Raw genomic sequence first — 25,313 nt, forward strand, 5'->3', positions numbered from 1 at the left:
ATGGGGTGGAGAGGAACAAGGGCTGTATCAAGGCTGAAAGTCCAAAGACGACCAAGTTCTTTGTGTCTATGCCTATGGCTGTTGTCAGTGTCACTGAAGCCTATGGGGAGACAGCTTATCGCTAAAGTGCCAGGGCCTCATTGCCTCCTCATACCCAGCCATGAACCAGGCAGAGGTCGTACCACTGTCCTGCACTTGGCAATGCACATCCCCATCTCCTGCTGTCCTGGGAAGAGCCCTGAGCAATGTCTTAAGGGAAAGGATCTCCCTTCTCAGAGGCCAGGGGTCAAGGCTCAGCTTTTGTGCAGGGTGAAACGTATCCATTTTTTTTCCAAAGATCACTGTCATTTTCACATTGCCTTTGTCTCCTTGGCCTCACCGCCTCCAAAGTTTGGCTCTAACGAGCTCCAAGGGAGGCTATGTCAATCCTGGCCCTCAGGGGGAAACTCCAGAAAACTTGCATCTGACTTGGAGTTCTTAAGAGAGTTCTTCACTTTCCACTCAGTGCCTGAGATTCATGGGCTCATCACCAAAGCCACCAGAGGGGTGATTCCAATGCCTTGGTCTGGGCCTGTGCTGCTGAGCTGGGCCAGGCTCCTGGGACAGAGAGAGCTCCCGGCAAGAGGGCCCTGGTGCAGAGAGACAGCTTTGCCCAGGAGCAACTTTTCTGCACAGTATAGCAGGGCTGGGGGCTCTCACCACAGATGGCATGGGGAGAGGACAAAAGGAGAGAGGGGCTGAAGGCAGTTGGGAGTGGGAGAATGCTGAGAGCTGACTGCAGGAGAAATCTCCACAAGGTAAGTCTCTGGCTGCAGGGCCATACAGCTGCAGTTTCTGGAAGGGTCTCCTCCTGGGTTTTGTTTCTGGGAGGGCAGTGGGCAATGCAGTAGGCTTTGAGAGTCCTGCTGGGTTGTACTGCGAGGGGAGGAAGTCTGGCAGAAGCCCCTCGGAGTGCCCTAAGCCAGGTGCCCCCAGTCAGCCTAGAACACCCTGCCCTGGCTGGCCATGCAGAGCTCAGATGAGGAGAAGCCCCCAGGCTCCTTCTAGCTGAGAGCTTCTCCTGGAGACAAGGTGAGGATTTGGTCCAGCTGCACTCGAACTGGGGCTTCTCTGCTCTAAGCTGTCTCCAGTTTCTTCTCAGGAAAACACCCGAGTGGGATTGTGTTCCAGCTTACAGAGGGGTAATACAGGGCAGCTGAGAGCAGGACTGGTTGGCAGGTCTGCTCTGCTCAGTCTTCACCAAGGCACAGTCCTGTTGCCTCCTGGAACCCACAGGGTTTCACTAGGAGTGTACATGAACTGTCAGGCCATTCAGCCATCTCATACATCTCCTAAGCATTATAAGGGCAACACAAACCAATAAAATATCTGCAGCTCTGCTCATCATTCAGATGAGGTGTTTGCAACAGCACTGCAAAGCTCATGTCTTATTTGTGGACTGAACATGAGTTTCCCTTACTCTCCTCTTTCATTTCCAGTTTTTCTTATTTAATTCTGCTTTCTCTCTCTCTCTTTTTTTTTTTTTTAATCTTTTTTTTTTTTTTTTCCTTCTCTTCAACAGACAACTGGGTCCAATGTCAGCAAATGCCCAACATCACCTCTCTGAGCGAGTTCCTCCTGCTGGCATTTGCAGATACACGCGAGCTGCAGCTCCTGCACTTCGGGCTCTTCCTGGGCATCTACCTGGCTGCCCTCCTGGGCAACGGCCTCATCCTCACCGCTGTAGCCTGCGACCACCACCTCCACACCCCCATGTACTTCTTCCTCCTCAACCTCGCCCTCCTTGACCTGAGCTGCATCTCCACCACTCTGCCCAAAGCCATGGCCAGTTCTCTCTGGGACACCAGGGTCATTTCCTATCAAGGATGTGCTGCACAGGTCTTGTTTTTTCCTTTCTTTCTCACAGCAGAGTATTCCATGCTTACCGTCATGGCCTATGACCGCTACATTGCCATCTGCAAGCCCCTGCACTACGGGAGCCTGCTGGGCAGCAGAGCTTGTGCCCAGATGGCAGCAGCTTCCTGGGGCAGTGGCTTTCTCAATGCTGTCCTGCACACGGCCAATACCTTTTCCCTGCCCCTCTGCCAAGGCAATGCTGTGGACCAGTTCTTCTGTGAAGTCCCCCAGATCCTCAAGCTCTCCTGCTCAGATGCCTACCTCAGAGAAGTTGGGGCACTTGCGTTTAGTTTTTCTTTAGCATTTGGGTGTTTTGTTTTCCTTGTGCTGTCCTATGTGCAGATCTTCAGGGCTGTGCTTAGGATGCCCTCTGAGCAAGGCCGACACAAAGCCTTTTCCATGTGCCTCCCTCACCTAGCCGTGGTCTCCCTCTTTGTCAGTACGGCCTTTTTTGCCTACCTGAAGCCACCCTCCATCTCTTCCCCATCCCTGGACCTCGTAGTGTCACTTCTGTACTCGGTGGTTCCTCCAGCAGTGAACCCCCTCATCTACAGCATGAGGAACCAGGAGCTCAAAGATGCAGTGAGAAAACTGTTTCTATGTGTGCTTCTCAAGCATAAGTACTGATACCATAATTGTGATTCATAACATAACGTTTTTCTCATTAGCAACATTACCATAATATAACCATTAATAATAACCCTGTCAACACGTTTGAGAAACTGAGGTGCCAATTTTCATATTATTTTGTGCATTATTATTTTCATAAATTTTGATATTGTTTGAAATGGTCTTATTATTTATATGTATACTTCCTCTTAATTAATTTGACTAAATCTTCTAATTTACCTATAAAATTAGGCTTCCAGTGTACATAAAGACAATAAAGAATCCATCAGAAATTCATTGATCTCATCTGCCGTCTCTTGCCATCAGCTCTGGAGCTGGTGGAGTAGCCCCAGCACACAGGAGGGGCTCAGGGCCAAGAGCCCAGCTGCCACATGGAGGAGCAGCCCCGGTGGCCCTCAGGCCTGCCCCTCACTGCCCACTGGGCTCTGCCTCCCTGCTGCATTCAGGTCAGGGCTGCTGCTTCCCTGGAACCATGGCCATGGCCAGCAGCAGGATGTGGCCTTTTCACTGCTGCTCTCTTTTGGCTTCCACATTGTTCCTCTGTGCTCTTGCATTTCTCTTAGCCCTCAGATCTCATGCACCTTGGTGACAGTCCTGTTGTCTCTGCAGTGGCATCCCTGTGGCTGCAGGCAGCAGCAGGCAATGTGCAGCCACAGCTGGCCTCCCTGCTAGCACCACAGTAACAAAAGGGCTTAGGGCAAACCCAGAAGCCTGGACACCTCTTGCAAAGCTGCTGGAAGACATACAGCCAGGGAGTTACTCCCTGCTTCCCTGTTTTCTGGGATTTTTCCCAGAATGAAGGACACAGGCTGAAAGTCCCAGCATGGTCTGTGAGGAACCAAGGGCTGGACCAAGATCCCCCTTTGTGGTGGCACATGCCCAAGCAGACAGCAACTGGTCTTGGAATCATCTACATTGGAATGTGTCCCTGCAGTGGGGCAGATAGCCAATGCCTTCCTGGAGAGGAATCTGGAGCTGCCAGATGGAAGGGGAACCCGGGGAAAATGTACTTATTGGATAGTGATTAGAACCTCATAAAAGGAGTGACCAGGAAGTGTCTGGGAAAGGAAAAGGAAAATGTGAGGTGTCCAGGGGCTAAGGAAGACTCTGCAATTCCTGCTAAGGTGGTGAAGAGCCAGCAGGTGAAGGCCCATAAGAGTAATTGAGGACACCCTCCTTGAAGACTCATGGGCCAGGTCTGGTACAGCACTCCCCTGCCCTTTGTGCCCTTAGAGACACCCCATGGCCCTATCAAGCATGGCCCTATAGTTCTGAGCCATCAGGGCAGGTGGAAAGGGGCTGAGCAGCAGAGATCCCCATGGAGTTGGGGCTGATGACCACCTGGAGCAGAATGGGTGCGACAGAGTCCTCTGGAAGACCCTGGGCACCACAGCCCCCTGGATCTGCAGTGCAGAATAGCCAGCTCAGGACGCTCCATTTCCTGAGCCATGGCTGGTCCCAGCCCGGGGGCTGCTGGGGAGGCCCAGAGCCACCTTTGTCCCAGCAGCTGTGGTGCCTTGCAAAGGGCTGGGGCTGTGGTGGCCATGCCCAGAGCCCTACAGCAGCCTGTGGTGGGAACTGCCCTGGGGCTAGCCCAGACTGGGCTGTTGGGCTGGGCTGCTGGGGTGGGCTGGGAAGAGTGCAGGGAGGTGGGGGGAGGTGGGTAGGGGCTGGGCTGGGCTGGACAGTGCCTGGCAGAGGGCAACAGCAGCATCAGGGAGTGGTGGGAGCATGTAGGGGAGGGCTCCCAGCAGGGCTTGGTGCTGCAGAGCCACAGATGCGCGAAGGGAGCCCAGAGGTGCAGGGGAGAAGAGGCCACTCTGGGCCTTTGCTGGCCTGGGCAGAGCAGGAAGGGGGCCCAGGGCATTCATCCCCTCACCATGGCCTGCCAGAACCTGCAAGGTGGTCATGGAGCGTCCAGGGCCAGGCTCTGCACTGTGGCAGTGAGCCCTGCCTGTCCTCCTCCTGACACACTCCGTGCGGTGGCTGTAGCAGAGGAGACCCCTAGCCAGTCCCTGCATGAGCCTCTGCCCCCCACTTTGCCCTAGCCCTCTCCAGCAGCACCTTCCTTGCTGCTCTCTGATGCACACCAGGACCTCCCAGTGCATGCCGGCCAGCACATCTGCTGAGGGCCAGTGCAGCTGCTGCAGGGGCAGGGAGCTCAGCATGGCACATGCAGCCACCTGGGCCTGGGCCTGCCTCTCCCCTTGGCCTCGGCCCCGGCCTTGTCTCTGCTGGCAGAAGCTCTCTTGGCATGCACTTCCTGGCCTCCCCTCACAAGCGCACAGCTGCTGCCCACTCAGGCTGCTAGCACAAACATGTCCTCACAAGCAGCACCACGCCTTGGGCTGCTTCTCCTGGCCTCCCCCACCCCACTGCCTTTACTCCTTGTCTCTGCTGGGCCCCCTCATTGACACCCAAATGTGTCCCTTGGTTGTTGGCTCCATCTGTCCTGCCCCACAGGATGGTATATATGGGGTGGGACATGTTACTGTTATATGTGGAAGTGTTTTTGTAATCCTAATTCGTGATGGCACAAAACCACAGTTCTTTCACCAGTGATCTACATCCTTCTTCAGGTAAATTTTCAGGATCTATATTCATCACAGGAGAAGAAATACTGATGGTCATGAGCACTTGCATTTCATTGCTTTCTGCATCATGGTGTACTCCCTCATCTTTCAGGCACTTCCACCCCTCTTGAACAAACAATCCCTGTTGAATGTCCCCTTTCCAGCTGCCTGTCTGGACCTATGCACTTCCCATGGTTCTCCTGCTTCTTCCTCTCCTTACTCTTTGATCATTCAGACTTCTCTCACTGACCCAGTTGCTGCTTTGAGCTTCATTGAGTTCAAGCTTGCCCATCGATTAGCAGTCTGCCTAATTGTTTCTGTAGCAAGCTCCTCATCATTTATCATTGAATTAAAATCATATGGAATAATAGTAATCTTAATACCTATAATTTCTTATCAATCAATATAAAATACTTAATCTACAGTCATCCTTTTGTGAGGATAAGCCAGTGAGGTAAACCTGACTGGAGACATACAAGATGAGGAGCTTGCTTTGCTGTTTGGAAAATTGCTGCATGTTTTCTTGTTGTTTGTTTTAATATAAGGAAAAACCCTTCTGTGCCTGTGTGCAGCCAGGTCTCTGAAGAAAGCAGGTGGGAGCTGATGCAAAGGGGCTGTAACATCCAGCTGCAGACTTCAGTGCAGAAGTCTTGTGTAAGGGAAAGTGATGCAAGCGCCAGGTGGCCAATGAGAAAAATGTCAGGGTTGGGGTGGTGAGAAGCAAGGTTGTCCGTACATTGTCAGACCTCAAAAGGCTGCTTTCCCTCCCTATGGATGCCTCCATAGGTTAAGCGCTGGATTAATATCAATTGAAGAAAGATGCTCAAAACTGAAATGCAACAAAAAACATCCTTTAAAATGAGAAAAGATTTGTATTAGGTGCTTTTTGAAATATTCCTCCTTAACTACACCATGAAAGCTCTCTAATTAGTTCTCCAAGTCTTGAAGACTTGAATAAAACTATGGAAGACATATGGTTCCTTAGTTGTTTCTGCATTTTAATGAGTTCCATGGTGGATTTTGGTGCTCAGTCCGTGAATGTCAGATACTGAGAGGAGAATGATGCAATTGCTTGAGCAAGTAAAGTCAGAAGGAAAAGTTGAAGTGACTTGGAGTATTAATGGGCCCCACTGAGGGCCGTTACCAGGAGATTCTCCTCAGGGACTTGTTAGGGCAGATAATTGGAGGCCATGATTACAGATAGGCAAAGCACTGTGCTGAGAAAAGTCTGGGTTTGTTGTGCTGCAGTAAAAGGGCCAGGTCCTGACTCCAGCCATTGGAAGGGAATGTCCTGCTCCCATGTCTGGCTCTGGGCTCTTGTTTGGGGTCTGTGGGATATGGTGGGCAGTGTGATGCCTCAAGAAGAACAATGGTATGACACCTCCCTGCCTCTGCACAGGGTCTCAAGAAAGCAATAAGCCCCCTTGCAATGACTGTATCTCATCTCCTCAGAAGCTCTATCCAAGGGGACAAAAATGTCAGGGCTGCTGGGGCCTTCTCTTCTTGCCAGCACCCATCTCCTTGTCACCTCCAGACTTCCCTGTGCTGCCCCACACTTTGTCCTATTTCCCTGAAGGCTGCAGACCCATCTCTGTTCACCACCTTGCTCTCATCCTGGCATTTCTCTGGTTTCACCAATGTCTGGTCAACCCTCACCAGCTGTTCCTTCAAACACAGAGCCATGGGCTGATCAAAGATACTCTTTGGGTGACCTCTAGCACCACAGCACAACTCTTTGAGGGACATTTCTTCCTCTTCATGGCCAGTGCTAACCTTCCAAGGTGCATTTTCTGGCAGGTTTTTCTCTCCTGCTCTTTCCTACTACCAAAGAAAGCTCCATCAGGGTGGAAACCACTCCTAAAGTAGGCATCCCAACCCATTGGCCTTCTTGTGGCCAGTCAACTAACCAGACAGCAGTAACCTCACCAGCATCTTCTAAGCCATGGTCCAGCTGCTGACCTTACAGCTTTTTCTGTAGACACACTCAAGCCTTGTGCCTGCTGCTGTCCAGTCATGGACTCAAGTAGAAGGGACAGGACAACCCACATGCGGGTCTTCTTTCTGTCTGGATCCTTCTGGGTATGTGGGCAGATGGGATCCCACAGTCAGCATGCCAAACAGGTGCCTTCTGCTGGCCTTCCAGGACCACTGGCAGATGTCAGCTGAAAAGTACAGATCCCAGGTAGAAGTGTGACCTGTCAGCTGCTTCAGACAGAAGTGACCTCACAGTCCCCTTCCGTGACATGTTCCTGCTGCTGCCCTATCAACTGCAGAGACAGAAGTGACCTCACAGTCACTTCCACAGTCACATTCCTCCAGCTGGACTCCTACAAAGACATCCCTTTATTTGTTCATCCCTTAATCCTTACTCAAAGGCTCTCTACTTTGCCATCACCAACTTGAAGTTCAACACAGTGCTAGTGTGGAACATGTTTTGTGTTAAGGGAAGGAATCAGGGTGAGCAAGAGAGGAAAGGTAATGGAAAGGGGTTATGGACTAATTTTGGCTTCAAGGGATATTGTGGTCAAAATTAGAGCAGTGGATTCCTGTCAGTGTGTAGAGTGGCATTTAGATTTAGTTATTAATGTAACAGGTTAAAAAAGGGTAAGGGCCTCACATGACTGCTTTAAGTCAGCTTTATGGTGGGATCAACATTACCTGAATATTCTTACCTCTCCAAAATCGTTACCTTCTGCTATCCAAGCTCTTCTTTCCTTTCCCAAATCTCACATCTCTCCTGGCCAGGCTCCTCCTGCCTTCCCCATATCAGTCATCTTCTTAGTGGCAGCTTTCTGATGGCTTTCATGAACTCGAGAGTATCTGTCTCACCTCTGTTGGCTACTCTGTTCCTGAGAAAGAAGCAGCTCCTAAGGCAGCATGGAGAAGGACACAAAGGCTGTCAGAGCACCCTGTTCAATGTGCCCAGCAGCTCTGCAACACCACAAAAGTGTGCTTCCTGCCTACATGTTTTGGTTCCAGAATGGTTCCTATGGACCCAGGGTAACTTTTTCCCTGCCCTCATGAAGGCTTTGTGTTCCCCCAGACATCTTGGAGGCAGTGGCCCCCTCTGTGTCAAAAACTGAAAGCAGTCCTGAAGGATGAATGAGTCAAAAGCCAAAACCTCTGACATGACAACACCTCTTCAAGACCTCTTCCTCTATGGGGCCTATCAGGTACTTAGGAAGAAAGGATCTCACAGACTATTTGTAAAGCAGGTGCATCAGCTGGCCTATCATGGAGACCAGCAGATGTCAGCCTAAAGGCACAGATCCCAGCCAGAAGTCAAGGGATGACCTGTCAGCTGCTTCAGAAAGAAGTCAACTCTGAGGCTGTTTAACAGCCATTTGCTTCCTACTGGACACTGTGAACTTACTGAAATTTCTGAGGTACCACTGCCCTCGTAATACCATACTTATAAAACACTCCCTTCTTGGGACAGAATCTGCCCAGGTAGAAGTGAGCTGGTTGTGATCCTTCCAGCCCATGGCACTGCTGCTGGACTCCCAGCCTCTCTGACGCACAGCAGCTAGTTCCACCAGATCATCCCCCTTCCACCAGATCAGGGGGATGAGTACCCAGAGAACAACTGGTCTTGCTGGTAAAGTCTCAGGCAAAGAAGGCATTAAGCACCTCAGTCTTTTCCTCATCTCTTGTCACTAAGTTTCCCCCCACATCCAGTAAAGCATGGAGATTCTCCTTAGTCCTCTTTTTTCTGTTTATGTATTTATAAAAACATTTTCTGTTATCTTTAACAGCAGTAGCCAGAGTGAGCTCCAGATGAGCTTTGGCCTTTCTCATTTTGTTTCTGCACATCCTCTTAAGATCCTTATAGTCCTCCTGAGTGGCCTGCCCTCTTTTCCAAAGGTCATAAATCCTCTTCTTTTTCCTAAGCTCTAGCCACAACTCTCTGTTCAGCTCTCTGTTCTTCCATACTGGCTGGACTTTGGGCATGTGGGGATGGACAGTCTGCTCCTGAGCCTTTAAGATTTCCTTCTTGAAGAGAGTCCAGCCTTTCTGGACTTGTCTGCCCTTCAGAACTGCCTCCCAAGGCACTCTTCCAACCAGTGTCCTGAATAGCTCGAAGTCTGCTTGTAGAATGCCTCATCTGTCTCCTCATCCTGGTTTGGCGGTCAATAAGATATCCCCACCAGGATGCCTGCCTTGTTGGCTTTCCCTCTGACCCTAACCCATAGCGACTCAACAATATCATTCCGAGATTGAAGTTCTGCAACATCAAAACACTCCCTAATATAGAGAGCCACACCACCACCCCTTCTGTCCTGTCTGTCTCTTCTGAAGAGCCCATAACCATTCATTGCAGCACTCCAGTCATAGGATTGGTCCCACCATGTTCCAGTGATGGCAACCAGGTCACAGCATGCCTTTTAATTCTTTTATTTCTTTTATTTCTTTGCTATTGAGCAATGGCTACAGTTATATTATATTGTACCTGCAATAATAAAATCTCTGTTTATGGCCCAGATGAATTAAGCACTTCAGATGTCACTCAGATGTCCCTCTACCATCTCCAATATCACCTGGTGTCTGCCTCTGAACAGCTCCCTCTTGGTCTCTTTCTCTATTCAAAGTGCTGGGAGCTGAGACAAGCAGCTTACATGCTGCCTGGTTTGTGCCCACCTGAACCAATGCAAGAGGAATCCCAACTCCTGTGGGATTCTGTGAGGCATGGGACAGGCAGCTAAGCCCCTTTCTAGCCTCTGAACTGCAAACAAAGTATGAGATGCCTGGTTTGACTCAGCTGAAACCCTTCCCTAAGCAGGGGGAGGGAGATCCTTGGGTGGGTCTTCTGCCCAAAACCAGGACATGGAAAAGTGATCCAATTGGCTTCAGTTATCTGAGAGAAGAGGCCGAACCCCTCCTCATCACAGCCTCACTTCAGGAAGTTGTAGATTGCAATGAGGTGTCCCCTGAGCCTCCACTTCTGCAGACTAAACGACCCCAGCTCCCTCAGCTTCTCCTCATAGGACTTATGCTCCAGACCCCTCACCAGTTTTGTTGACCTGCTCTGGACACACTACAGCACATCGATGTTTTTTAGTAGTGAGGGGCCCAAAACTGAACACTACTCCAGGTGTGGCTTCACCAGAGCTGAGTACAGGGGGATGATCACCTTGCTGCTCCCGCTGGCTACACTATTTCTAACACAGGCCAGGATACCATTGGCCTTCTTTCCACCTGGGCACTCTGCCGGCTCATGTTCAGCTAAACATCGATCATCACTCCCATGTCCCTTTCCTCTTCACAGTCTTCTAGCCACTCTGTCCCAAGCCTATAGCATTTCATGGGGTTGTTGTGGCCAAAGTGCAGGATCCGGTGCTTAGCCTTGTTAAACCCCATCCCATGAGCCTCAGCCCAGCCTATCCCAATTCCTCTGAAGGACCACCTTACCCTCAGGCAGATCGACACTACCTCCCAACTTGGTGTTGTCTGCAAACTTACTGAGGGTACATTCAATCCCCTCATCTAGGTCATCAGTAAAGGTATTATACAAGCTAGGCTCCAGTACCAACCACTGGGGGATGCCACTTGTAACAGAATGCCAGCTGGACTGAACTCCATTAACCACAACCCGCTGGGTTAACTCCAGCCAGTTCTTCACCCAGAGAAGACTATACACAGCCAGGACAGCTGACCCAAAGGGATTAAATAGATGCTCCAATAGGTGTTCCAGCCCACCATGCCACTACCAAAAGCACCTCCCAGCCTGCAGCAGAGGAGCCTGCTGGGGAAGACCTGGAAGGCTGTGGGGACCCAAGTCTTGTGGTGCCAAGTCCTGCCCAAGGGTCCAAGACATCTCCCTGTTCAGCTCTTTCAAATGATCTTTCCCTGCCTGTGTGTGCTGGGCAGGCTTTCTTGGCCTCCATGGGGGCCCAAGGCAGCAGAAGGTGGGCACTGCCAGTGAGTGTCTCATGGGGCTTCACAGAGGTCTACTTTGTCTGGAAACTGCCTGTGGCTGGCAGGACGGAAATGTCTGTCAGTAGGAATAGTGTCCAGGGACGAGGGGCTCTGTCAGCCCCAAAGCCAGACCCCGACCCTGCTGGCTCTAAGATGTGCTCCTTCCTAGCCGCTGCGTCTTTAAACTCCTCTCCACTCCATCAGCCTCAGGGAGATGCCCAGAAACATGGTCAGGGAAGACTGGATCTGGGGCAAAGCCCCCAGAGGGTTTTAATATGAACAAATACCAACACACAGCATAAAAACAGGGAAATACCAAGAGGGGAAATACCCATGTGCGTCTGCTGACTGCTGGAAAAGGGACACCATTCCCTGATGCTCACGGCTCTCCCAGTGGCACTGCGCTCTCCTCCCTCCCGGCTGCACCCAGCTGCTCAGCAGGGCTGGGCTCTGCTGGCCTGGGGCTCTGGAACTCTTGTGCACGCGGCTGTGGTGTCACATCCTGCGTGTCCTTGTGGGGACACGCCAGAGACACCTCTTCAACATCGTCATAGCCCGTGGTCCCCAGGAAAGGTGACGAGGTGTGTCCCTCAGCTCCAGGGACCCCAGCACTTCTCCGGGAGCGCAGGCTTCCCCCTGTAAGCATCAAGGCAGGCTGTTGTGGTGGGGCCTGTGGGGTGTCCCTCGGGGCTGTTTATCACCTTCCTCGTCCTCACCAGCCTGAGACATTTGGCCCATTCTCCCAGCCCCCACAAAATATCCCAGGACAGGTTCTCCATGTGGAGAAGGTCAGGCTTTCAATATGCCATGGATTCTCCTAGGCCTGGGGTTGGCACCTAGGAAGTGGCAGTGCTGCATTGCCCTCTCACCTGTGACTGCATCCCTGCGCCCATCTCCTTCCTCTGGTGTCCTGGGCGCTTCCCAGTCCCCCTGCCCAGGGACAGGATCCTCCCCAGGGTCAGAAACCTCCCCAGCATCATCATAGCCATCTGCTGGGGAACCTCCAGGCAGGACAGGGACATCTGAAAGGAGAGGGAAGGTGGTGGCAATGAGAAGAGATGTCCTGCAGAGCAGAGGATGGGAGGGTGTGTGGGGACACAGGGCTGACATGCTGCTGGTGTCAGGGTCACAGCAGAGCCTTCATGCTTCCAGCTCTGATGATAACACTAGGTGGCACTGCTGTCTGTCTGCAGAGAGGAGACATGGAGCCCTTCCTCCCCCCCCACTCTTATCCCTGGGTGTGGCCCCAGACCATCCTCATCCTCCTGTGACCGGGGTAGGGCTGCATCTGGGTCAGGGACCCCTCTGAAAAGGAGGCTGCAGAGAGCTGCAGTGGGTGCTGTGGGATGAGCCCTGCTGCCCTGACTGGTGGTCAGCACTGCTGGGGATGGGCACCCACAGAGCTGGGGGTGCATGGGGAGGAGACCAGTTCCTTGGAAAGAGACAATTCTCAGAGGAACTCCAACAGCTGCCCTGGGAAAGCCCTTCACTTAGTCCTTGATTCAGGGACAAGCAAAGAGGGGCTGTCCCCTCTGGGATGGGCAGAGCTGGTGGGGAAGAAGCTCCTTTTTGGGGCTCAGCACCTGGATGCTCTCCCAAAATCCCCACAGCCCAGCGATTTTGGGGACCCTGGGCAGGAGCTGCAGGACACAGCCCTGGTCTGGGGCAGGGAGAAAGGGCCCCGCAGATGTGCCTCCACAGGGACCTGCACCCACCTGAGAGACTGAACCTCGGCTGCTTCTCCCACGCCAGGCTGTAAGCAATCTCCTCGTACACGGCCTCAGGGAAGGGCTCCCCAGCTCTCCCAGAGCCTGGGGACAGAGGCAGGGCTGATCTGGGCATGGGCAGAGAGGACCCCACTGGGCTCCCTCACCCCATTCCCTAGGCCAGCACAGGGCTGTCCCCACAGCACAGCCCCGCTGTGTTGTGTTGGCACTGCAGCCACATCCCCAGGGAGGGCAGCATCCCAAATGGAGATGGTCTGGGACAGAGTCAGCCTCGCACCATCCCTTTGGAGACAGCCCTTGAGCCCCTTTGGTCCCCAGGTCATATCCCAGTGCAGACCCTGCACCAATTTCCCCATTTCTCCTCCCCATGGAGCTGCTCCATCTCTGCCCCACACAGCAATAGCACAGCCCGTGTCCTGTTGGGAGGTGGCTGACACCACGGTGATGGACTCCACTGCCCCATGCTCCTCCTGCCAGTGCTGCCCAGAGCACTGCCAGCAGTGCATCCTCCCCTTCTCACCCAGCCCAGCTCTCACATTTCTCTTCTCACCCCAGAACTGATGCCTCAGGCTCTGGACTCTCTCCACCCCTTGATGTTGGTGCCCCATGGTCTGTCAGTCAGTGGGGCAGCACATGGGGCAGGAGGCAGCACACGGCTCTGTTTCTGTGCCCCAGAACACCAACACCCCCAGCACCCCCAGCCCTGCCAGGAGGCATCTACCCCAGGACCACTGGGGAAGGACCCACCTCTGCGCCGAGCCCTGGCGCTTCGCACCTGCCCAGCCAGGAGGGCCAGGAGCAGGCAGAGGAGGGCCCCCAGGATGATGCAGATGACAACAGGCACCGAGAGTGTCTCGCTGATGGTGGTCGGACGACCCCGTGGGGGATCTGCATGAACAGGAACATGGCAGGGGCAGCATCAGACAAGGGAGAGGCTGGGGGCAGGACATGCCACTCCTGACCACACAAGGCAGCAGGGGTTGGGGGGGCGGATAGGGCTGGGTGATGGGGCAGCTCCCACCCTGCTGGGTCCATCACAGACTTCTCCCAGCTGCTTCGGCTTTCTGGGAGTCTCACAGCCCAGCAAGGAGCCCCTTCCCCTGGCTGTGGGTCACAGCGTGGACATGGACAGCCCCAGCCCTGGGGAAGGACAGCTTACCTGCTTGCAAGGGGGGTGTTGCTGTCCTGGGTGCAGCTGCAGGGGAGCAGAGGAGCTGGGCTGAGAGGCTGGGGCTGTGGCACCAGGCAGCCTCCCTGGCAAATGACCCCAAAATTTGCCACCTGAATTGTCCCTCCATTGAGACTGGGCAGGGTAGCAGGGACAAGGCCCAGCACCACTGCTCTGGGCTGCTCACAGGACAGTGCAGGCAGCCCAGGGGATGTGCTGGCACATCCAGCCCCACAGAGGCTGCTCCCCACCCAACACCAGCCCCCCACCCTGCAGGAACACCCTTGCTCAGGCCAGCAGCGGGGCCATGCCAGGATCCAGAAGAGCAGATGCCCAAGCCAGCTCCTTGCCAAGCCCCCAGCCATGTCTCCCAGCCCCACTGCTCACCTGAGCAATGCACAGCCGCATCTGCCTTATGCCGGCAGGCACTGCTGTTCCCTGGCTGGGCCCAGCAGTCCTGCAGAGACAGCTCCGTCCCCCTGCACTCCATCAGCCACATGGGGCCCGTCCCCTCTCCAGCAGCAGCCTGGCCCAGGGCATAGACCGCGGGGCCACAGCCCAGCTGCCTGCACGCCACCTCGGCATCCCGCATGTCCCAGGCATTGTCACACAGCGTCCCCCAGGTGCCGCGGTGCCAGATCTCCACTCTGCCCGAGCAGCCGTCCTTGCCTCCCACAGCACGGATTTTCTCCCTGTCTGGGGAGGCAGCGATGTCCCATGGCACCAGGACAACTGGGGGAGCCCTGCCAGGTAAGGGGGCACGTGCAGGGGCAGCTCCCTACCTGTGCAGCTGGTGGAGTTGGGGCATGCAGCCACCTGCGGCCTTTCTGTCCATGTCCCAAAGGAAAGAGAAGTTGGGCTGAAAAGGGCTGCTCTGGGGGTCATGCAGAAGAGAGCAGAGCTGACCTCTGCTCACACGTCCCCATGCTGCCTGGGTCAGGGCAGCAGCAGAACCCTGTTCACTCAGGGGACACACACGGCACTGCAGGGGGGACCCAAGTGCTCGGCCCCACAGGGTCCCTGGTTCACAGAGCAGCAGGAGGCTGTCCCAGGAGGGGGGACTCCTGAAAGCCCTGCATGGTCTCCTCTCAGACCTTGCCTGCAGTTGCCTCTGCATCCCCCAGGGAGCTGCTGGCAGCCCGGCTGTTTGCTGCTGGTGGACATGGGTGGCTCTGAGAGCTGAAGTCACCTTTGTGCCACCAGCAGCAACAGGGTCTAAAGCAGGAAGTCAAAGCCTCTCTGGGTTCCTTCTCTGCATTTCACCATGCCCAGTGGGCAACAGGACCTGGTGCCTTGATGGCTCAGATTTACCTTTGCAGGTGATGTTGGCCTCTTCTCGGCGGTCAGTACACGACTGTGGATGCCAAGAAGCAGAGGGACACTGCCAGAAGGAGCTGTTGCTCTTCCCACACTCCACGCGATCCAGCCACGCGGTGCCAGACAGCTCAGCATAGCTATAATCTGTTTCCAGTTCCCCTTCATTCCCACAGCCCAGCTCCTTGCACACCAGTGACACCGTCTCGGTGGTCATGGAGTTGGAGCAAACGCTGCCCCACGTCCCATTGTAGAAAACCTGCAGGCGCCCAGAGCAGCCGTCGCTGTTCTCCAGCCTCAGGGCCATGAACTCTGGAAGGAGGAGAGGCCCCAGGGACATCCTTGGATGTCAGCCACTGATGGCCTTGGCCCTACCTGGTTCTGCCCTCACCCAGCCTAACTGGCCCCAGCTCAAAGCCCCACTCCCAGCACAGACCTGAACAGATGACTCCCGCGTCCTCCTTGTGCCTGCAGTCGTGCTGCCCCCAGGCCTCGGCAGGGCAGTCCCAGAGAGCAGCTTCGGCCCCGGAGCAGTTGACGCCATCCAGCCAGATCTGCCCGGAGCCCTCCCCAAACCGAGCAGAGCCGGCTGCCTCCAGGGCCCCTCCGCAGCCCAGCTGGCGGCAAACGACGGCGGCGTCGGCCAGGTCCCAGGCGTCGTCGCAGACGGTGCCCCAGCGCCCCTGGTAGTAGATCTCCACTCTCCCGGCACAGCGCCCGGCCCCGTCCACCAGCCGCACCCGCTGGCTCCCTGCAGCAGGGAGAACCCCGGCCGTCAGGGACTGGCTGCCCTCCCAGCCCCACACCTGGGGGACGTGCAGCACCACTCACCCCGGCACACGACCCCCACGTCCTCCATGATTCCTGTTGCAGGGTGGCTCTGAGGCAGGGAGGTGTTGCAGAGGCTCAGGTTAGCCTCGTGCCCTGCACACCGCACCCCATGCAGCCCCACAGGTCCTGGTCCTCGCTCGGCCCTCACGGGGGTGTAGGCTGCCTCTGCCTCTCTGCACTGCAGCTGCCGGCACACCACGCTGGCCTCCTGCATGTCCCACTGCTCATCCAGGACTCTGCCCCACGTCCCGTGCTGGAAGACCTCCACGCGCCCGTCGCACCGACTTCTTCCGCCCACCAACCGTACAGACATGTGGCGAGCTGGGCCTGGTGAGAGGAGAAATTCAGCCTGGTGCTGCCATAGGGTCCAAAGCTGTGGGTGGCTAAGTCACACACCAGGGGCAAATGGACTTTGCAGCACTGCCCAGCACTCACCTGAGCAAATGATAGCAGCAGCGTTCTCCTGGGAGCACGGCGAGGCCCCCAGGGCAGTCACCAGGCACTGCCCCAGGTGGGCTTCAGTCCCGTCACAGTGGAACGAGTCTCTCCACACGGGGCCAGTTCCTCTCCCAAAATGCCCTCCTCCAGGAATGGACTCAGCAAAGCCACAGCCGAGGTGCCGACAGAGAACGTGGGCGTCCGAGAGGTCCAAGCAGGAGGCACAGAGGGTCCCCCACGTCCCCAGCACCTCCACCTCCACCCTGCCCTCACACGCTGTGCTGCCGTTCACCAGCCTGAACCCTGTGTACTCTGGGGACAAAGGAGGGTGAGAGAGGCCACATTTGTGCTCTTGCTCCCACAGGAGCTGCAGGAGAGGCCAAAGGGACAGCGTGCTTTTCTCCTCCTGCAGCACTCTCATTTTAGGGCTGCAGACCACCACCTCACCCCACCTGTCCCCCACCCAGCACAGCCCAGTGCCCACCCTGCTCTCCTTCCCCCACCACAGCCCCAGTGGCCATCATCCCACCGCAAGTCCTTATGTGTGCAAGTGACATGAGTGCCATTGCTGTGGGTACAGGCCTTGTCCTTGGGGGCCCCCCAGGGGCAGTAAAGGATGGTGGATTCATTCCCCACACATTGCAGCTCTCTGTCCCAGACAGGACCGGCCCCTTCTCCCAGCTGAGCTGCCCCATGGACAGACAGGGCTGTGCCACACTGCAGCTCCCTGCACACCACCTCGGCAGCTTTGGCACCAAAGTGGGAGTGACAGACAGCTTTCCACTGGTCCCTGTCGTAGACCTCCACACTTCCAGAGCAGGGGCTGTTTCCTCCGACCAGCCGCACAAATCCTGGAGCAACCAAGGAGACCTGTGAGTTCCCAGAGCCCTCTGGCACTTCCGTGCCCACCTCCCACCTCATCCCTGAGGTGGCCGCATGCAGAGCCCCACGGCCAGCCCAGCAGCTCTTTGTGGGTGCTGACGGCACAAAGAGTTCAGTGCCCCCCTGCTGATCCTCAGAAACCTGCCCAGACTCATGGGCTGCCCTCTCTCCCAGCCCCAACGACAGGCACTGCTCAGAAAAACTGCTGTTGCTTGGAGTCCCTGGGCTGCCTGGTCCCAGACCCATCAATGAAGCACCTATAGCTCGTGGGCCCAGGGAAATGGGTCCAGGCACTGGGTGCTGCTGCAGCTGGCTCTGCCCTGCTGGGCTCAGGCCACGCTGAGGAACCCCTTGGAGCTGCCAGAAAGCCCCCTGTTCCCAGGGGCTGCTGGGGCTCTTGGGGTGCTGTTGTTACATGGGGCACATCTGGGGAGCAGATAAAGGGGGGTCCTCAGGTAGGGACAAAGTGTGGTGCTGGGCATGTACGACCCCAGCCACCACCACCCATGGAGCAAAAGAGCAGGCAGAGAGCAGCCCTGGGCTGACATGAGCTCCCAGTATGAGGGCAGGCACCGAGGAGAGCCAGGAGGTGCTGGCACAGCCCCTGCAGCACAGGGCAGGTAGGAGAGGCTGGGCAGCAGGTCAGCATGGCCTGGAGGGGCCATGTCCCTGGGGGCTGGCTCTCATGGGGTGACCCCAGGACAGGAACAAGGTGCTGCTTGCCACCCTGCTCCTCTGCCCAAGCCCAGTGCTCCTGCCCTCTGAGCAGCCCCTCTGCTTTGGCCGAGGTTCTCTTGTCTGCTGGGGGTACAACCCAAAAGTCCTGGGCCATTGCACGCCCTTCCCTGAGGCTGCTGGTGGCTGGGGGAGCTGCTCTAGATTCCCCTGGCATAGGGACCAGCCTGCCAGACAGGGCCTGGGTGAATGGAGGAGAAAAATGGGAACCAGGCAGCACAATGTGTAAGGGTGAGGGGTTTCCTCTCCCAGCTCCGGGCACCTCCCCAGGCTTGGCTGCTCCAGCTTCAAGTCCAGGTTGGGTGTGCTCCCACTGGGCTTTCCCCAGGGACAAGGGACACCAGGAGTGACAGACCCAGCTCAGAGTGCAACTTGACACACAGAGCCATGTTCTGGTGTCCACTTGTTGCTTCCTGAGCTCACAGCCAGGTCCCTTAGAAGCGTCCTCATCCCAGAGGTAGGGAAGAAGTTCAGTCCTTACCTGAGCATGTCACTCCAGCATCCTCCGTGTTATCGCAGTTTGTTTGACCCCATCCGTTGTGTGTGCAGTCAGACAGGGCAGACTCAGTGCCACGACATTCAACGTCATCCATCCAAATGGAACCAGATCCTTTCCCAAAGTGTGCTAATTGAAGAGCTTCAAGAGGAACCCCACAGCCCAGCTGCCTACAAACCACTGCAGCATCGAAGATGTCCCAGGAGTCATCACACACGGTCCCCCACTGGCCATGATGTTTCACCTCCACTCTCCCAGCACAGTGCCTGTCACCATCCGCCAGCCTCACCTCTGCAGCCCCTTCAAACACCAACATGAGAAGGGTGAGGAGAGCTTCGAGCCGCACAACTTCAGTTTGTAACTGCCCCCTGCCCAGGCAGAGTCACCATCCCCAGGGTGGGAGCCCTGTCCCTACAGGCTATCCCATGTGGTGTTGGGGATCCCTCCTCTCTTTAGGGGCAGAGCTGGGCTGATAGTGCAGAGCTCTATTCCTTTTGTGAGATTCACTGCCCCACAGTCCTCAGCACCTCCTCCAATCCCAGTGGCTCCCTACCCCTGCTCCTGCCCATGCCCACCCACACACCACCCCCAGTCCTGCACAGGGCTCCCACTCCTTCCCAGCTCAGCACCCTCTGAAAGGCTACATGGCCATATACCCATACTTCTATCTGTCCATCAGCTGCCCCAGGAACTTCCAAAACACACCAAAACCTCTGGGGCTTCCTCTCTGTTCAGGGGGGACCGAGTCAAACACAAGGTTCCTCCCCAGCCTGCATTCCTCCTCATCCCTGCTTTCAGCCCATCCTCTGAACTTGGCCAGGGCACCAGTAGGACACCTCTCTGTCACCTCTGGATGCACACGCCCCAGTCTGCTTCTCTCTATGGGGTACAACCTGTGCTCTTGGGGTCAGGGTGTCCTCAGATCCCAGGGGCAGGGAGTGGCACACAACCCCGCTGGGGCACCCCAGACAATAGATGTGCCCTGGAGATCACTAAGGGCCACTGCCACCACCTGGGCCCCCTCCAGCTCCAGAGCTAAAGTCCTGGGGAACAAGGGGTCTCAAAAGGGTACCTTAAGGACAAGGAGTCTGGCAATGCAGACAGGCATGGGCAGCCATAATCATGGGAGCTGTGCAAATGGTTTACCCTCTCCTACCCAGAGAGGAATAGATTAAAGCACAGGGCTGAGAGACAGAGAACCTTCTGCCTCTCATTTCAGTGGTGCCTGAAAACAACCCCACTCCCAGAGGGATCCCAATGAACCCACTGCTGCCTGTTGGCCACAAGTTGTTGAAAAAAGCAGCTGGCACTTACCTCTGCAAGGCTGCACCCAGAGGAACAGCCACAGCACCCAAGGGGACAGGAGTCTCTCTGTCCCCATCCTGAGGCTCCTGTCCTGACAGCACAGTCCTCCTGCTGGAGTTTCTGAGGACCCACAGTGAAACGGCGATGATGGGAGGGCAATATATCTGTGCAGATGCTGTCCCAGCTGCAGGAGGAGCCAATCAAAGCAGTAAGCACCTTTTTAGAAGTTATCGGCACTTATCTCCCCTCCGACGCAGCCCAGCTCTCCAATGAACTTCTCCAGCGCTCTTCATGACCATATATGAGGGACGGCTCCGCTGCGGGTCTCACGTCACTGCGGTGGGAGATCATCGTGGGGTAGGGCTGGGTGTGGGGGCAGCTGGCTCTGACACCCCTTGCCGCCTGCTGTGGGAGCACGGAGCATCTCCTAAGCTGTAGCATCCAAGAGCCCAAGGTGTGATTGTCCGTCCGTCTCTGCGCCATGGGATCCACGGGGCTGGTCCTGCAGCGGGGCTGTGTCAGGCTGTGAAGGGACCAGCCCCTGCCCCTGCTACAGCCCCCTCTGTGCTGGCAGCAGCAGCTGGGAAAGGCCCTTGGGCAGGGCCAGAGCCCCATTATGGGGGTGCTGCCTGTCCCGTCCCTCCCCAGGGAGCCTCCTGTGGGGTCCCGGCAGCAGCCAGAGCTGGTCCAGGGCCTGCCCTGGCAGCAGAGCTGCAGCCCAGAGCCTCAGGCGTCTCCCTGGCTCTCAGCGTGTCACCCAGGGGCCGTTATTCCCCGCGGCGGGTCGGGAGCTGGAGCCTGCCTGCCACTGCAGGTGCACAAACCGCAGCCCACGTGACATGGCGCCCGGGCAGGAAGACGGTGGTTTCCTCCTGGCCCCGTGCCCAGGCATGGCCCTGCGGTGCCTCCCAGCTTCCTCACAGCTCCAAGCCTGGCAGAGTCCAAGAAGTGTTGGGACAATACTCTCAGACATACAGTTTTATATATATGTATAAATAATTTTAAATAAATAAATATATATTATAAATACATATAAAAATATATATTTCATTTATATATTATATTGTATCATATCATATTAAATCATATCATATTGAATTATAATACATTATATTTATTGTTATGTTGTGCTATGTTATTATATATTATATATTTTATGATATATGATATATATTTATTACATATTATACATTATACATTATACTACATATTGTATATTATATTATATTATATTATATTATATTATATTATATTATATTATATTATATATATTTTATATTACATATTTTTATTTTTATTTTTATTTTATTTAAATAATATATGTTATATTGCATTAAATATTATGAGTTTTTATACTTACACATATAATGTTTAACGTATGTATATTTATAAATATATACATTCATTATATATTAATATTTTTGATATAAATATTTTATATTTTTTTAGATACATATAATTTATTTTTATTCTGAAGCCTGAATTTGGACTCACTGATCTTCAATTATTTCCAGAGCAGGATATTTCAAAATTCGATTCAACCCAGCTCCAGGTCATGCCATAGCATCTTCACCTGCCATGGGCCTGTTCCTGGCCTGTATTCAGACAGCAATGACCTCACAAACACCTACACAAATTCTTGGTCTGCCAGCTCCTCAGGCACCTGTGGCCTCACAGGTACAATGCATGGGCCTTGCCCTGACCTATCAGCTACTTGATCACCAATGACCTCCCCACAGACCCACACAAGCCATGTGCTTATTCCTGGCCTACTGGCTTCTCAAGCACCAGGGTCCTCCCAGCATCTAGCACAGGCCATGTTTGCTCTTGGCCTGTCAGCTACTCAGGCACCACTGGCATCGCAGGAACATTCAACTTGCCATGGGCCTGCTCGTGGCCTATCAGATCTTCAGCTGACAGTGACCTCATAAGCACAGATGATCTATTGGAAGATGTCAGAGTCCCTGCACATGACAGGGGGTGGGTGCTCATGCTCAGCTGGCTGTTGACCAACATCCCCAGGTGCTTTTCTTCTGGACAGCTTTCCAGCCACTCTTCCCCAAGCCTGTGCTACTGCATGGGGTTGTTATGACCCAAGTGCAGAAGCATTGTAGAATGTCATGTGATTGGACTCAGTCCATCAATCTAGCCTTTCCAGATGCCTCTGAAAAGCTTTCCTTCCTCACGAAGATCAACTGTCCCAACTAACTTGTTATCATCTGCAAATGTACTGAGGGTGTACTTGATCCTCTCAGTCAGATCATCCATCAAAATAGTAAACAAAGCTGGACCCAGTACAGAGGCCTGGGGAATGCCACCCACGACCATCCACCAACTGGACTGATCTCTCTTCACTCAGATTCTTTGAGCATGGCCATCCAGACAGTTCTTCAGCCAGCAAACTGTACACCTGTCCAAGCCATGAGCAGACGGATGGGTTGTCATTCTGCAGGGCTGCTGCTACTGAGTCCACACTGAGAAGATGTAGCTCCTTCTATTAGGCTTTTTGTGATGCCCTGTGCTCAGTCCTTTCAAACCAACTAAGCATGAATTCGGTGCTTGTGATGAGCTGGTTCTCAGCTCATGTTCCAGTTACTTGCTAGCATGTATCATTGTTGTTGAGTTTGTACAGCACCGGCATTCTTGCATTCCCTTTTGTCTCTGTTTGCTTGAGTCTGCATTGTCAATGGTAATTCAGGAATACTGGAGGGGTGGCTGCGGGGAAGCATGAGGTTGCATCTGTCACGGTGGGACCTCAGTCAGCATTCACAGTGCAGTGACTCAAGCTGTGACACAGACAGGAATTCTATCCTTTGAGGGAATCCCAAAGGTAATTCCTTCTTGAAGGGTGATGCCATCCTGAGTCGTGTCCTTGCCTGTGCAGCATCTGTCAAATGGCTGATATAAGTTTCTCCTCAGAAGAAAGTCCCTAACGTGAGGGGCTGTCTAGAGCTGGGCTCCTCTCCACAGTTCTGACACAGAGTCTTCTCTTGCAGGGGCTCTCCAAGGGCCACAGCCTCCTTCAGGCCACATCTACCTGCTCCCACATGGGGTCCTCCATCAGCTGCAGTGTGGAGATCTGCTCCAACATGGTGCACCACAGGGGAACATCTTCTCCAGCACCTGGAGCACCACCTCACCCTCTTTCTTCGCTGACCTTGGTGTCTGCAGGGTTGTTTTCTCTCACAGTTTCTCCATCTTCTCTCCCAGCTATTCCCTCATGTCATTTTCAACCCCTTTCTTTAAAAAGCTCTCACAGATGTACAAACAGCATTACTCATTGGCTGAGTTTGGCCAGCAGCATGTCCCTTTTGGAGCCAGCTGGAAGTGGCTCTTCTCTAAGAAGGGGCAGCTTCTGGACTCTCCTCACAGACACCAGCCCTGCAGCTGCCCCCTGCTACAAAACCCTTTCCATGTAAGTCCAATACAACCTCCCACCCACAAAGTAAAATCAGAGCCCAGACAAGCAGCAACAGACCCATGAGCTGGCAATGGCAAGGCACATAAAGGCCTTCTAGCAGAGACAAACCCTGGGAGAACTGCTCTGAGTTTTTTTGGCTCTGCCCTCCATGGATGAGATAAAACAAGGAGGGTTTGGGCAGGGGTTGAGCTATTCCTCACTTGTGCTTAGGTGGGAGGTTAGAAACCAGCCCAGGTGTTTGTACCAAACCCAAACACACCCATACACATCCCAGAGCAACAGGGACTGCACTACCACAGGCCACCTCTGCACACCTGTGCATTTCCCTACAGGACACATTGGGTGACACACACCTTGGACATTCCAGGACCAAGGGGCCTCTGCAGAGATACTGTAGCTTGGTTCAGGGCATGCACTAACTCTGCTGTGGTATGGAAAGCTCCCCAAAGTGCTCAGTGCAGTATTTCCAGCCTGTAGAATTCAAGTAATAGTCAAACAAGCTTTGAGAATGTGCTCTGACACCCACCTATAATTTTCCTGTATGATAGAGTTCATTCAACTCTTTTGTGTGTTTGGTGCAGTATTCATAGCAATAACTGCTGGTGGTAAAATATAGTAGGTGAAGATCAAGTAACATGTGTGCATTGTAACATTATAGATTCCAGAATTTTGATATATGACTCAAATAAATACAATAAACACAATATTTATTTAATATAATGCACCTGAATGCTATTTCCATTAATGAATGATAATGTGCTATAGAGCTTTCTAATAGTCTAAAATAAAAACATTATTCAAGACACATAGGCTGAAGCATTCTGGAAGTCCTTAGACACAGTGGAGTACCATTTGTCAATAAATAAGTCTTTTCATAAACATCAACAACAGGATTTCAAAAGAAGTGGGTATTGATCACTGAAAAATGGGACAGATACAAAATCCGAATCAACTTTTAAGCACATAATCAAATCTTGCTAATGCTAGCAGGGCAACGTAACTCACCCAGGTAAATATTCAGGCAACTATAAAAATAAAAACAGAGAAGGCAGGAAGAAAGACGTAGAGAAGTCATAAAGATTGCACAAGATTCCATGGCATTAAAAACATTTTTTTTTCCGTATTTTTAATTTCTATATTAATATTTACCATGAGAAAAAAAAATAAATGTTTGAGTCATATGACCCAAACAGTTCATTCCAGAAATATCTTCAGCAACTGTGATTTGATCAAATTTGAACTAACTAATGGAAGTGTTGAAAGCCCCATCCTTAACACTAGATAAACTTGCTGATGAATTCCAAGTGCTCGATCCAAACACTAATTTTGTTGGAGAACAGTTCCAACCTTAGAACCGGTTTTCTACCTCCATTCTTGTAAAAAGATGCATTGAAACTTTCCAAACACTTCAGCTATAGGTATATATAGGTATACCAACCTAGTATGTTTCAGCCTAAATTATTGATATTTTAAGATACTAAAACAAGGTTCTTATGGTATGGTGATAACCATATATGTAATTGTGACCATATGTGTCTATTCTACTGGGAGAAATAAACTGTAAAAGTTTACCGCTATCTTTGCCACAGCTGTAATAATAAATGGTAGAAATCATCACCTAAGCATCACAAAGTTCTCTTGATAAAGTGCTCTTGCCATACCGATAGAATTTGCTGCCCATGTTTAAAATGAACATATTATGAAATGGTTCCAATTAGATCAAGTAGTTTCATGTCTTTTTTAGGCACCGCTTACAGCAAATACTGTCATTTCTTATGATAAAGCTGCCAGTGCTGCTTAACAAGCTCATTTTTAACCAAATCCAAAGATGTTATTTAAGTTTTATTTTATCCCCAGTCAAGTAGAACATTCTCCAGCCCTGACTCTCAAGGTAGCTTTCAATTTGCATATTTGCCTCAGGGCTTGAAGTGCAATTTAGCCAGAGGCAAAGAGCTGGCACAAGGCTATGTAACACATAAGG

At 53.2% G+C, this 25,313-nt stretch overlaps 2 protein-coding genes across 2 annotated transcripts in view; one reads left to right on the forward strand and one right to left on the reverse strand.

The window, feature by feature from the left end:
- Positions 1–25,313, reverse strand: part of LOC309891548 (scavenger receptor cysteine-rich type 1 protein M130-like) — a gene marked incomplete at both ends in the record, with an annotated part of 90,259 nt that overhangs the window by 63,427 nt on the left and 1,519 nt on the right. The window contains 4 exons of the mRNA XM_082785908.1: positions 15,657–15,975; positions 16,056–16,382; positions 16,491–16,805; positions 17,207–17,344. Coding sequence (XP_082642034.1) covers positions 15,657–15,975; positions 16,056–16,382; positions 16,491–16,805; positions 17,207–17,344 — 1,099 coding nt within the window. The remainder of the gene's footprint in view (positions 1–15,656; positions 15,976–16,055; positions 16,383–16,490; positions 16,806–17,206; positions 17,345–25,313) is intronic.
- On the forward strand, positions 1,585–2,523 carry LOC309891536 (olfactory receptor 14J1-like; the record flags this gene model as incomplete). Its single annotated transcript, XM_082785896.1, has 1 exon — positions 1,585–2,523. One exon carries the CDS (start codon positions 1,585–1,587, stop codon positions 2,521–2,523), a length of 939 nt encoding a protein of 312 aa, XP_082642022.1.

This window comes from Aythya marila, assembly GCF_965140915.1.
Source record: "Aythya marila genome assembly, contig: HAP1_HAP1_SCAFFOLD_158, whole genome shotgun sequence".
Lineage (NCBI taxonomy): Eukaryota > Metazoa > Chordata > Aves > Anseriformes > Anatidae > Aythya > Aythya marila.